Genomic DNA, 13,673 nt, shown 5'->3' on the forward strand with positions numbered 1-13,673 from the left:
CTGGGAACCTCTGCTTGGCAAAGAAGCTCTTCAGGATTGAAAAGCTACTGACCTAGAAAGGAGGGGAAGAGGCTGAGAGGAGTAAGCAGAGCGAGAGTTAGTGCTGCCAAGAAGCTTCCCTCCCTGGCTGCCTCCCAGGCACAGGCCACCATCATCTCAAGCCTGAGGGCTGAACCAGCCTCTCAACTGGCCTCCCGTTTCTACCTCGGCACCCTATGCTCTCCTCTCTACACCCAGCCAGTGATCATTCACCAGTGTAAACAAAACCACGTCCTTCCAGTCTCAGAACCCCACAGTGGCTTATTAAACCCAAACTGCCACCAAGGCCCACACAGTCCGTCACTCACAGACCTCCCAGTCTCGCCTGCCTCTGCTCACCCTTTCTCACCACACCCTCGACTGCACTGGCCTTCTGTCCTGCCTCTAAAATGCCAAACTTCCTCCTAACTCTAGGCCTTGGGACTTGCTGTTCCCTCTTCCTGGATTGAGCAACTGTTCAGTTTGCCTGGGAATGTCCTAGTTTCAGCACTGACGGTCCCATGACCGGAGAAATCTCAGTCCCAGGCAAACTGGGATGGTTGGTCACCCTACCCGTCAGGATGGATGGTGGCTTATCATTCAGGTCTGAGCTCCAATGTCCTTCCTTAGAAAGGCCGGATCTGCCAGGTAAACCAAAGTGGCTCCCCACCTCCACCCCATTCACTGTCACATCATCTTATTTTCTCGCCGCCTTTACTTTTCACTAGCTGAGATGATTTTGTTCTTATTTACTTAATTTACTTTCTTATTGTCGAACTCCCCACACTAATGTGAGCTCCTTGAAAACAAAGGCCTGTTACCCCGCTACCCAGACAAAGCAACAGAGCGGGTGCAGAATTAATACTGATGAATGAAGGGTATCTCAGTCATCCAGATCACAATTTAAAGGAAATAATAAACCCAGGGGAAAAGAGAAGGGACCTAGCATGTCCATTACTATGCTGACCATATCTTTCAGAAGGGACATAAAGAGGACAAAATAGCAGTAAAATGGTCACTGAGTCTATCTAAAGAACAGCCTTTTATAGACAGCACGTATATATGGGAGCAGGAAGAACTCAGAACAAAAGATGTAAAAAATATGTTCTGAAAAGGTAAAAAAAAAAAAAAAAAAAAAAAAAAAAAAAGGAGATTTAGTTACTCTGTGGTTTTAAAGGCCAGAATCTAAGTGTCGGAGAATGTCAAAAGCCCGTGACCCCAAGTGCTAGGCTATCATGCTGGTGGCCCCAGGCGAAAGCTGCAACCTGGAGTCAGGCCCTCGCCTAGTTCCCTCCCACGCAGACTCCGGGCTTGGCCCTCTGAAGCAAGACACTAGCACAGGCTAGAGGAGCACTTGTGCTCTTGAAAAGATGGGAGAATGAGAGGCTGACGTGAACATGACAGCCCCAGTCAAGCTCCAAGCTGAACGAGGCTGCCAGTATGACCTCAGCTTCCCCCATGAAGCGAAGAACCACCACCCTACTGAGCCCCATCAACCTGTAAGTTGTTACTGCTGAGAGTCACTTAGTTTTGAGGTCGCTTGTTGAGCACAAGATAACTCAAATACCCCCAAAGTCAGAGACTGTTCATATTAATAGCTTCAGTTAGGCAGGGTATCTGCTCCATTCCATTTCTTTCCATCACACTCCAATATTTCTATAGTCTACCTTAGGTAATGGTTACTTACCTATTCCACTCGGAGTTCGTAAGAAATCATTTTGAGACAAGCACAGCCAGTTAGTTAGTCCTGCTAGATTACCTATTTATCTTAGCCAGGCTTCAATCATTTAGCTTTCCCTCAATCTTAAGTATCAACACGCCTATTTTGCAGATCAATCTCCACTGATTTTTTGTAAAAAATGACAAGGAAGAACACTGGTGGCAGTCGAGGTTCCAAAAATAGGTTTTTAGTATTTCTTTCCTGATTATAAAACTAATATGTGGTCTCTTCCATAGCTGTTTAATCTCTTAAAGGATCTTTAAAAAATTTAATGTTGGGGCGCCTGGGTGGCGCAGTCGGTTAAGCGTCCAACTTCAGCCAGGTCACGATCTCGCGGTCCGTGAGTTCGAGCCCCGCGTCGGGCTCCGGGCTGATGGCTCAGAGCCTGGAGCCTGTTTCCGATGCTGTGTCTCCCTCTCTCTCTGCGCCTCCCCCGTTCATGCTCTGTCTCTCTCTGTCCCAAAAATAAATAAACGTTAAAAAAAAAAAAAATTTTTAAAAAATTTAATGTTTATTTATTTTGGCAGAGAGAGAGAGAGAGAGAGAGAGACAGAGAGAGAGAGAGACAGAGAGAGACATCATGAGCAGGGAAGGGGCAGAGAGAGGGAGACACAGAATCCGAAGGAGGCTCCAGACACCGAGCCCGACGCCAGGCTGGAACTCACAGACCGCGAGATCATGACCTGAGCCGAAGTCGGACGCTCAACTAAGCCACCCAGGCGCCCCAAATCTTTAAATCTTGCTTTATTCTTGACCCAAAAGCTACCATGAACTTTTAAAACCAGATCCTGCTCAGAACTCTGAGCTCTCCATTGTCCCCCGGAATAAAATCCAAATACCAGTGGGGCACCTGGGTGGCTCAGTTGGTTAAATGTCTGACTTCAGCTCAGGTCATGATCTCACAGTTCCTGAGTTCGAGTCCTACATCAGGCTCTGTGCTGACAGCTCAGAGCCGGGATCCTACTTCAGATTCTGCCTCCCTCTCTCTCTGGCCCTCCCCGACTCGCTCACACACGTGCTCTCTCTCTCTCAAAAATAAACATTAAAAAAAAATTTTTTTTTAAATCCAAATACCGGGACACCTGGGTGGCTCAATTGAGCATCCAACTCTTGATTTGGGCTCAGGTCACAATCTCACAGTTCGTGAGTTTGACTGAACCCCATATTGCGATTCAAGCTTATGTTGCAGTGGATCCTGCTTGAGATTCTTCTTTCCCTCTCTCTCTCCCTCTGCTCCTCCCATGAGTGCTCGCTCTCTCAAAATAAAAAAACTTAAAAAAAAAAAAAAAAAATTGGGAGTGTGGGTGCCTGGCTGGCTCAGTTGGTAGAGCATGCAACTTTTGATTTCAGGGTCATGAGTTCAAGCCCCACGTTGATCATAGAGCTTAAAAAAAAAAAAAAGTATAACAAATTACTATTTGTGTAAAAACAGAAAAGGAAAAAATTATACATGTGTAGTTGTACACGTTCATATGATCTCAGGAAGAATACAGAAGAAAGTGTTAACGTTACTTGTCTGCAGCAAGGGAAACTGAATCAGGAGGCAAGGTGAAGGAGAGACTTTTGTACCATTTGAATTTTATAACTATGTAAATATATTGAAATACTTTATTTATTTATTTATTTTTTTGTTTACTGTTTTTATTTTTGAGACAGAGACAGAGCATGAGCTGCGGAGGGGCAGAGAGAGAGGGAGACACAGCATCCGAAGCAGGCTCCACGCTCTGAGCTGTCAGCACAGAGCCTGACGAGGGGCTCCAACCCACAAACTGTGAGATCGTGTCCTGAGCTGAAGTCGGACGCTCAACCCACTGAGCCACCCAGGCATCCCTAGAAATTTTTTTTAATTTTAACATTTGAGAGAGAGGGGGATGGGGGGGGGGAGAGGGGGGGGAGAGGGAGAGGGGGGAGAGAGGGAGAGAGGGGAGAGAGGGAGAGAGGGAGGAGAGAGGGAGAGAGGGAGAGAACGTGCGCGTGCAAGCAGGAGACGGACAAAAAGAGGGAAAGAGAGAGAACCCCAAGCAGGCTCTGCGTGAACAGCGCAGGGCTGGATCTCATGACTATGAGATCATGACCTGAGCTAAAATCAAGAGAGGTTTAATCGACTGAGCCACCCAGGTGCCCCATAAATAGATTATTTTTAAAAACAATGTATTCAAAACAATATAACTATCACTAAATTCGGAGAGAAATTTACCAGTACTTCCAAGTATCTGGGTGAAATCATAATTCACAGCAAACCTAATCCTTTCTAATGATTATCATCAGCCACATCTAAGTAGCAAATATTTATACTATTTAGAAACCAAAAGCTTTTGTGAATCAGAAAATGAATTTCAGCATTCAGCCTTTTAAAAAAGGAAATCCTGCCATTTGTGACAACACGGATGGGCCTTGAGACTATTATACTAAGTGAATAAGTCAGCCCGAGAAAGACAAACATTTTATGACCTCACGCCAGAAGATAAAAAGTCAAACTCACAGAAAGAATGATGGTTGCCAGGGGCTGCAGGGTGGGAGAAATGGGAGATGTGGGTCAAAGGGTACAAACTTTCAGTTAGAAAATGAATACGTCCTGGGGATCTAACGTACAGCATGGTAACTATAGCTAATCATAAACTTCGAAGTTGCTAAGAGTTATATCTTAACGCTACCGTACACGCAGACACACAAACGTGGTAAACACGTGAGGCGATGGAGGTGTTAACTCGACGATGGTAACCATTTCACAATATACACACACGTCAAATCTTTACCTTGAAAGTACACCATTTTGTTAGGAATACCCCAATAAAGCTGGAGGGGGTGGGGGAGAATATCAGGGCTAAAAGTTCGAATCGTCTAGTTGAAAGCCCTCATTTTAGGAGTTTTTGTCTGGTTTGGCCAAGGCCATTTATCAGAGGTCTAAGGCTAAGCCGTATAACCTGTCAGTCTTGAAGTAGAAGAGTTTATTATCTGTTCATTTAAAATTTTAAAAACAAAGTTAAAAATACTTCGACGTCCCCACGGTCCACTCCACTACCTCCCTCTCATTTCTCGCCTTTTTTTCATAACAAACCTCTGGAGACATTTATTCTTGTCGTCTTACCCTCTTCACCATACTTGACCAACTGCACCTGGCTTCACCCCTCCTAACCCCCACAGCCGCTCCTGTTAAGGCTACCACCAAGAACTTCCATATTCTCCACCCAAAGACCTCTTTCAGCCTCAATCTGGACTTTCCCAGCAGAATTCAATGCTATTAGCCAAGTTCTCCTTTTATAAAAGTTTACTTATTTGGGGGCACCTGGGTGGCTCAATTAAGCACCCGACTCTTGAGCTCAGCTCAAGTCATGATCTCACGGTTTGTAAGTCTGAGCCCCTTGTGGGGCTCTGTGCTGACAGCGCGGAGCCTGCTCGGTGGGGATCCTCTCTCCCCCTCTCTGCCCCTTCCCTGTGTGTGCTCTCTCAGAACAAACAAACGTCTAAAGAGGAACAGTAAAGGTCTCTTGCCAGCACTGGAAGGACACCGATGCCGTCAATTGAAAAGGGAAAGCCTGCGGGAAGAGCAGCTCTGGGGTAAAACCAGAAGTGTGGCTGGGGGCACATTTAGCTTGCGGTGATGATCAGACTGGAAGAGTCTCATATCCTGCGCACGTACAAACAAACACCCACGTCGATATGCAGCCAGCGCTCTGGGGACAGGTTCTGGCTGAGCAGCAGATTGGAGCACCAGCAGTAGATAGAGGTGTTTACAGCTACACGACAGGAGACCAGCCAGTGAGTAAGACCAGGCAGCGACAGAAGGCATCCGGAAATAGGTCCGGAAGCACGTAATCGTTGAGAAGTAGGGAAGGTGGGGCAGGGCAGGAGCAACCACTGGCAGGAGAAGTCCTGTGGGAGGTCCCACAAGCCAAGAGAAAGCCGCTTCAAGAATCAAATACTGCTAAAAGGTCAAGGAAAAAGACACAAAGTAGACCTCGAACTCCGTAATGTGCAAGTCCCCGGCAAACGTGGAAGAACTGCTCTGGTGGCATGTGGTGAAGATACGAGACTGACTGGAGCAGGCTCAAGACAGAATGGAAGGAAAGAACATAAAAACAGGAAGAATAAACTCTTTCAAGAGTAGTGCTATAAAGGGAAGCCAAAAACAGGGGACTGGAGGCGGGCACGGGTCAAGGCACTTTTTTGGGTTTTTTCCCCTGAAGACACGATATCCTCTGATGGATCCGTATGCTGTGCTGAATGATCCGTCGAGAGCAAAGCTGTTAATGTAGGAGGACACTTGCAGAAGGAATCTGCACCCCCACTCCACCTTTTTATAGCAGGTAGGGAATGCAGTGTTCTGAACCTAGCTTTATTGTGCTAAACGACAGAACTTGGAAATTGATCTGCTTGGTCTATGCAGATCAGCCTCGTTCTTTTTAATGGCTGCACAGTGTTCCATTCCATGAAAGTACCATAGGCACAGAGATCTGTGTTTAGCTTCCCAAATCAGCATTTTAGAAACTGCTAAACTAGAGGCTGGTGATGCTTAATTTTTTATTTGATGGAAAATTTCAAGCATGTAAAAATAGAGAATAGACCAATGAACCTTCCTCCAGATTCAACTCTTATCCAGATATTGCCACACAGGCTTGACCTATCACTTTTTTGGCTCAAGCGTTTTAGTTTTTAAAAATTTGTTTTAACGTTACTCATTTTTGAGAGAGAGGGAGAGAGACAAAGCATAAGCGGGGTAGGGGCAGAGAGAGAGGGAGACATAGAATCTGAAGCAGGCTCCGGGCTCTACGCTCTCAGCATGGAGTCTGACGAGGGCCTGAACTCCCCAACCTCGAGATCATGACCTGAGCCAAAGTCAACACTCTAATTCCACCTCCAAATACTTCACTACACATCTCTAAAAAATGTGGACATTCTCATAGAACCACAATGCCATTTGCATACTTTAAAAACAAATTAAGAATAATGCCTTGGTTTGATCTAATACTCATTTTATATTCAAATTCCAAACGGTCTCCAAAATGTTCCTTAATGGTTTGATTCAGACTCCAAAAATGATTCAAAGGTTGTTCTTTTAATCTAGATCAAGTTCCTTCAGCCCCAACTTTCTATTTTATGCCACTGACAGGGGCTATTTTAGTTCTATTTCCTCCAGAGCAGGTATGGGCTTTTGATTGTATAACTGCGAGGTCTAGAAATCTCTGTTGTCTCTACACTTGATGGACACTTTGGAGGACTGCTAACTTCTGGGCTGGAAATCACTTTCCCTCAGAGTTTTTAGAGTGCTACTCCATTTGTGTATCCAATAATGCTACTAAATAGCGTAGTGCTTTCCTTATTCCGCATCATTTATACGTGATTTTATCATTTGTACATGATTTTCTCTGGAAGCTTCACAACCCTCTCTTTACACCACGATAATCTGAAATTTCAGGATGATATGCCACATGGTGGGCATTTTTCATTCACCATGTCAGATAGCTGTTCATCTAGACACCTGTGCCCTCTAGTTTGACATTTTTTCCGTATTCTTTGATCATGCCACCCTCTTGGTTTTCTGTTCTCTTTTTTGGAACTCCTATCAACTAGGACTTTAGAGGGATTGCTCCTCCACATTTATCAACTCTTCTCTCATATTTATTGTTTTTATTTTTGCCCTTTGAGAGATTTCTTACATTTTGTTTTTAAATGTTGACAGTTTTTTTTTTTTTAACGTTTATTCATTTTTGAGAGAGAGAAACAGAGTATGAGTGGGGAAAGGGCAGGGAAGAGCAAGACACAGAATCCGAAGCAGGCTCCAGGCTCTGAGCTGTCGGCACACAGCCCGACGCAGGGCTTGAACTCACAGACCGTGAGATCATGACCGGAGCGGAGGTCGGACATTTAACTGATTGATTGTCGGGGTGCCTGGGAGGCTCATAGTTTTAATTCCCAGGAGCTCTTGCTTTTTTTTTTTTTTTTTTTTTTTTTTTAAGGAGCCCCTGTGCTATATTGTATGAATGCAAGATGTTCTCATATCTCATACAGCTAGGAGTAGAATAAAACATTGTAAACCCTATTGACTGTTCTTCTGATTTCATATTTTCATACTGGAGACTTTCCTCATTGGTCTAGAGATCCTTGGCTATCTGCTTTAATTTTTTAATTTTTTTTTTAATGTTTATTTCTGAGACAGAGCATGAGTGGGGGAGGGGCAGAGGAAGAGGAAGACACAGAAGCCAAAGCAGGCTCCAGGCTCCAAGCTTTCAGTCAGCACAGAGCCTGACGCGGGGCTTAAACTCACAGACCTCGAGATCATGACCTTAGCCGAAGTCGGATGCTCAACCTACTGAGCCACCCAAGAGCCCCTAAGGAAATTCTTTAATAGGGTGCTTTTTAATTTTTTTTAACTTTTATTTTTGAGACAGAGAGAGACAGAGCATGAATGGGGGAGGGTCAGAGAGAGGGAGACACAATCAAACAAGCTCCAGGCTCTGAGCTGTCAGCACAGAGCCCGACGCAGGGCTCGAACTCATGGACCGCGAGATCATGACCTGAGCTGAAGTCGGACGCTTCACCGACTGAGCCACCCAGGCGCCCCAATAGGGTGCTTTTTTAAATGTACACAAGAGCTCCCCCCACCGCCCCGCCCCATGTACCCGGCACCTAGCTTCAATAATTAAAAAAAAAAAAAAAAAAAAGTGTGGGGGGAGGGATTGGTGCCTAGGTGGCTCAGCCAGTTAAGCTTCTGACTTTGGCTCAGGTCATGATCTCACCACAGTTTGTGAGTTCGAACCCTGCGCTGGGCTCTGTGCTGACAGCTTGGAGCCTGCTTCAGATTCTGCGTCTCCCTCTCTCTCTCTCTCTCTCTCTCTCTGTCCCTCCCCCACTCATGCTCTGTCACTCTCTCCTTCAAAAATAAATATTAAAAAAAATTGGCAAAAATACAGATAATCTATTCCTCTTCCCCTCCCCACACACCTCTCCAAAGTTTGGGGTTTTGTGAGGTTGGGTGTTGTTTGTTGTTTTTATTTTTTGTTTTGTTGTTGTTCTGTATGCATCTGTTTTTTAAACAGTTCAGCACTGATCAGGAATGCTGTGCACATGGTTGAGGCTTGCTTACTGGAAGACATCACTTGTGGGTGATTCACTAGGGCAGCAAGTCCTTTCCTTAAATGAACCCTAATGTCTGTACACGGAGGTCTTTTTTCCAGAGCCACCCAGCTTATTCAGAAAATAAAGTCCAGCCTTCTGCCTGGGCAGCCAGTCTCTAAGCACAAAGGAGTACACCAGCAAAGGGATGGACAGTTCCTTTTATCAACGTTCGGCCTACACCCCTCTCACCATAGCTTTGCGCCACACCTCGCGCCTCCCGCTCCCAAGAGTCTCTGAAGTGGGCAGGGGAGACCCCTCTCTTCCCCTGAGCAAACATGCATTTCTAGCCGCGGCTTGCCCCACACTGAAAGGCAGGAAGGCCCACTACCACCTCCATCAGCTGAGGAACAAGAAATACAGGCTTCGCTGTCCGTTACCGAGATAACCACAAGAGGAATGAAAATAAGTAAAACACATTGGGAGGAAGAAGGGAAGAGGAGGAAGTAGACCAAACCCTTACCGCCTGTGCTACCTCAAGTTCTGGTCCACGTGCATGTATTTCTGATAGGCTTCTGTTAAAGAAAAAACTACCAGAGAAAGGGGAAAGCCTTCAATGTTTTCCCACTCTACTCACAATAAAGACCTAAATCATCCTTTGGCCAGCTGGCAGGTCTGTTCCAAGCAGCAAGTACTAAAACTTTTCTGACAACTCTGAACAGGTGTTCAAGGAGTACAATCTCTAGCAGACCAATTCAAAGACACTGCAGCTGGAACATTTAAAAAAGATGATGATTAAGCTGAGAAACTAGATAGAAAAACAAGAGGATGTACGTTTAAGGACACCAAACTCCTGACTGACAGTCAGCTGGCGGGATGGATGATTGGTTTCCCAGAACAAGTTTAAAGCCTATTAAAATTCATTCGAAAATTACTTCGGTGTTTTTTTTTCCCCCAGGAATGCTAATTTCTTCCAGAAGGGGGCTGTAAATTACATCATTAAAACGGGTTTTGTCACAGATTGACTTGGGGCAATTTTTCTTTTATAAGTCTCTACAAATATTATTGAGACCAGCACTGTCCAGCAGAATGTTCAATGCTGACAAATTCTAGATCTTGGATGTTCAATACCGAAGCCAGTCACATGTGGCTACTGAGCACTTGAAATGTGGCTAATGTGAGCAAACAATTGAAGCCTTAGTTTTTTTGTTGTTTTTTTTTGTTTGTTTGTTTTTTTAACATTTATTTATTTTTGAGACAGGGTGAGAGAGAGCATGAACAGGGGAGGGTCAGAGAGAGGGAGACACAGAATCCAAAACAGGCTCCAGGCTCTGAGCTGTCAGCACAGAGCCCGATGCGAGGCTCGAACTCATGGACCGCAAGATCATGACCTGAGCCAAAGCAGGCCACTTAACCGACTGAGCCACCCAGGCGCCCCACTTTCTTTTTAATTTTTTTTTTTTTTAACATTTTATTTAATTCTATTTTAAGTAGCCACATGCGAGCCACCTGGGTGGCTCAGTCGTTTAAGTGTCTGACTCTTGATTTTGGCTCAGGTCATGATCTCACGGTTTCGTGGGCTTGAGCCCCACGTCAGACTCTGTGCACTGACCATGAGGAGCCTGCTTGGATTTCTCCCTCTCTCTCTGCCCCTCTCCTGCTTGTGCTTTAAGATTTAAAAAAAAAAAAAAAGTAAAAAATTTTCTAGTAACCACATGTGGCTAAGGGTTCCTGCACTGGACAGGTGCAGTTCTAGACTACCATGGGTCCTCCTCTTACACCAAGCTCTCCTTCCTTCTCTCTGCACTCCAGCCACAGTAGCCTGCTGTCATTTCCTGAAACACATGCTTGCTCCTGCCAAAGCCTTTTGCACCTGTGGTCTCTTCTTCCTAGAAATGTTCTACTCAACCCCAGGAAGAAGTTGGAGAATAGGTGTAACTACTACTTTTCCTTCAAAGACCTAAAATTATCTTGTCCACTGATCTGCTCACTTGATTATGGTTAATGTTTTGTCACTCCACCACTACCACCCCAAGCCACCCACAGGCAGAATCCAAGCTCCATTAGAGCAAGGAGCCTGCTCACCCTGCCCATCACTGTATTCCCACCACCTAAACACAATGCTGCCTGACTCACAGTAGGCATTCAGCTACCATCGAACAAATGAATGCCTTCTCACAATTTTAACCATCATCACTCTCAGAGACTCCCAAGATGTACTATAGCCCCAATCTTGCCACTGCGATTTACTTCCAGGTTTCCAACAAGCCCCATGGGCATTTTGGCCTAAAAACCCCACTGTCTAGTGCCTGGGTGGCTCAGTCGGTTGAGCGTCCGACTTCGGCTCAGGTCAGGATCTCACGGTTCAGGAGTTTGAGCCCCGCATCGGGCTCTGTGCTGACAGCTCGGAGCCTGGAGCCTGCTTCACATTCTGTGCCTCCCTCTCTTTCTGCCCCTCCCCTGCTGGTGCCCCCCTCTCCCCAAAGTAAATAAACATTAAAAAAAAAAAAACAAACAAAAAACCCCCCCACTGTCTACACATTAAGTATTACTATTTCCACCTTGTTGCCAGATTAACCTTCAGAAAGCTTGACTTTATCCATGTCCTACAATTCTAAACAAAGAAACCTTCAAAGAAATCCAAGAAAAACCCCAAAATTTGAGCTAAGAGTGAACACACTGTGCCTACTCCACCTTTCTCGGGTCGTTTTTAAATTTTTTTTTTTTTCAACGTTTATTTATTTTTGGGACAGAGAGAGACAGAGCATGAACGGGGGAGGGGCAGAGAGAGAGGGAGACACAGAATCGGAGACAGGCTCCAGGCTCTGAGCCATCAGCCCAGAGCCCGACGCAGGGCTCGAACTCACGGACCGCGAGATCGTGACCTGGCTGAAGTCGGACGCTTAACCGACTGCGCCACCCAGGCGCCCCTCTCGGGTCCTTTTTAAACCAATACAAAAAGAAACCAAATCGAAATTTCTCTGCAAAGACACAATGAGACAGAAAGGGAACCTTACCCCGAGTTCAAAAATGTCCATGAAGACAGAATGCCCCTTGGGTGTTTTCTCATTCAGACTGGCAGGAGACCAGATCCAGTAGAAGTAAGTACCGTCCGAAGAAAGGTGCACAGTGCTCATGGTGCTGCCAACCGGGAGATGATTGGCTGGCATTGGCACCACCTGGCACACCTGGACATGGAAAAGGAAAACTTCATTAACGGGACACAGAACTTCCTATTAATTCCGTCAGTCCATCACTAACGCCGTTATGTCCAGAATCAGAACTCGGGCTTCTCGGTCCAAATTAAACTGACAGCGGGACACCTGGGTGGTTCAGTCGGTTAAGCGGCCAACTCTTGGTTTCGGCTCAGGTCACGGTCTCACGGTCGTGACTCTGAGCCCCACACCGGGCTGTGTGTGCTCAGAGCCTGCTTCGGACCCTCCGTCTCGCTCTACCCCTCTCCCACTCACACTTGCTCTCTTTTTCAAAAATAAACATTAAAAAGAAATTAAACTGATACCTCTAACATATGAAAATTACATGACAAAAATATAAAATTCATACAACGGCCCATGGGACAGATAACATAGGCCAAAGATATTTACTGAACACTTTGAATCTGCTAAGCACGTGTGTTTTATCTAACAATTACCAAAAACAAAGCTTTAGAGAAACCGTACTGAGATTTCCTTAGTAAGTGAATTTCAGACTAAAAATTACATTAAAAGTACAGGGACTGTATCTTACTTTTATATCCCAGCAGCTAATTCAGAGTCTAACTCAAAAGTTACTCAATATGGAAGTAAAAAAAGAGGGCAGAAGGAAGAGGGGAGGCAGAGAAGAGAAGAGAAAGGAGAAAGTAAAACAAATAAAGGCAGACCCTAGCCCAGCACATGAGGCTTTAATGAAATGCATCAAGTCCATCATCAGGAAAGAGACAAACTCCAATTCTCTGTATTAGACACGAAGGCATGTGTTTCTAATACGGATCATCCTTCAGTTTCAGAATAATGAATGAGCTTTGCATCATTTCACACTAAATGTGTAGTTACATACTAATTTTTACTGCCAGAGAAAAGCCCTTAAAATGGGAGAAACGGAGAACCCCCCAAAAAAACTGCTGGCTAGGTTTTTCAAAAATGCCAAGAGCAGGAGAAGTCAAAATCCAAAAATAAAAATAATCAGAGATGGTCAGATGCCTCTGGGAGCCCTAAGAACGGCTTTCTGTTATTCTGTCACTAGTTTCCCTGAGGTTACTTCCGACCCTTGAACTCATTTCATATGAACTTTTTTCCAGACTTGTTTTGTCTATTTCAGAAGTTAAGAAGTAATGCAGTTGCTATGACCACACGTTGGAATTGTAGTGCCAGGCAATCTACAAAGTTGACAGCTACTGATTGGCCTCTGTTACCCCCAAACTGCTCCAGTGCATGTAACCTCGTTAGTGACAACAGGATCTTCTTGGATAAGAATCAGAGTTTTCGCAAGAACACAGACGAAATGGACGTTGCTGGAAATAAAAACCATGTTCTAGAATTGAACATCTGTTTAATTCCCAGGCTTCTAATTCTATTTCAAATAAATACAGAACATATTCTCACATCTGTCTGTATTAACGATAAAATATGAAGTCAATTGGAGACAGCTGCCTGGCTCAGTCAGTTAAGCATCTGACTTCGGCTCAGGTCATGATCTCACGGTTCATGAGTTGGAGCTGCAGTGGGCTCTCTGTCATCAGTGCAGAGCCTGCTTCAGATTCTCCGTCTCCCTCTCTCTCTCTCTGCTCCTGTCCCACTTGAGCACTCGTCTCCCTCAAAATAAACTTAAAAAAAAAAAAAGAATGAAGTCAATTGGGCATCTATTTGTCAATGTGCTCGTTTTA

At 45.0% G+C, this 13,673-nt stretch overlaps 1 protein-coding gene and 1 long non-coding RNA gene across 6 annotated transcripts in view; one reads left to right on the forward strand and one right to left on the reverse strand.

Moving 5' to 3' along the window:
• The window catches only part of HECTD4 (HECT domain E3 ubiquitin protein ligase 4), a 194,455-nt gene that overhangs the window by 110,726 nt on the left and 70,056 nt on the right, over nt 1-13,673 (reverse strand). For all 5 annotated transcript variants that reach the window (XM_045457014.1, XM_045457012.1, XM_045457013.1 and 2 more), the window contains exon 7: nt 11,809-11,979. In XM_045457014.1, coding sequence (XP_045312970.1) covers nt 11,809-11,979 — 171 coding nt within the window. The remainder of the gene's footprint in view (nt 1-11,808; nt 11,980-13,673) is intronic.
• On the forward strand, nt 1,302-13,205 carry LOC123587332. Its single transcript, XR_006707245.1, has 3 exons — nt 1,302-1,517; nt 10,604-10,725; nt 13,109-13,205. It is a non-coding gene; the product is annotated as an uncharacterized LOC123587332 (long non-coding RNA).

Source organism: Leopardus geoffroyi, chromosome D3, assembly GCF_018350155.1.
Source record: "Leopardus geoffroyi isolate Oge1 chromosome D3, O.geoffroyi_Oge1_pat1.0, whole genome shotgun sequence".
Classification (NCBI taxonomy): Eukaryota; Metazoa; Chordata; class Mammalia; order Carnivora; family Felidae; genus Leopardus; species Leopardus geoffroyi.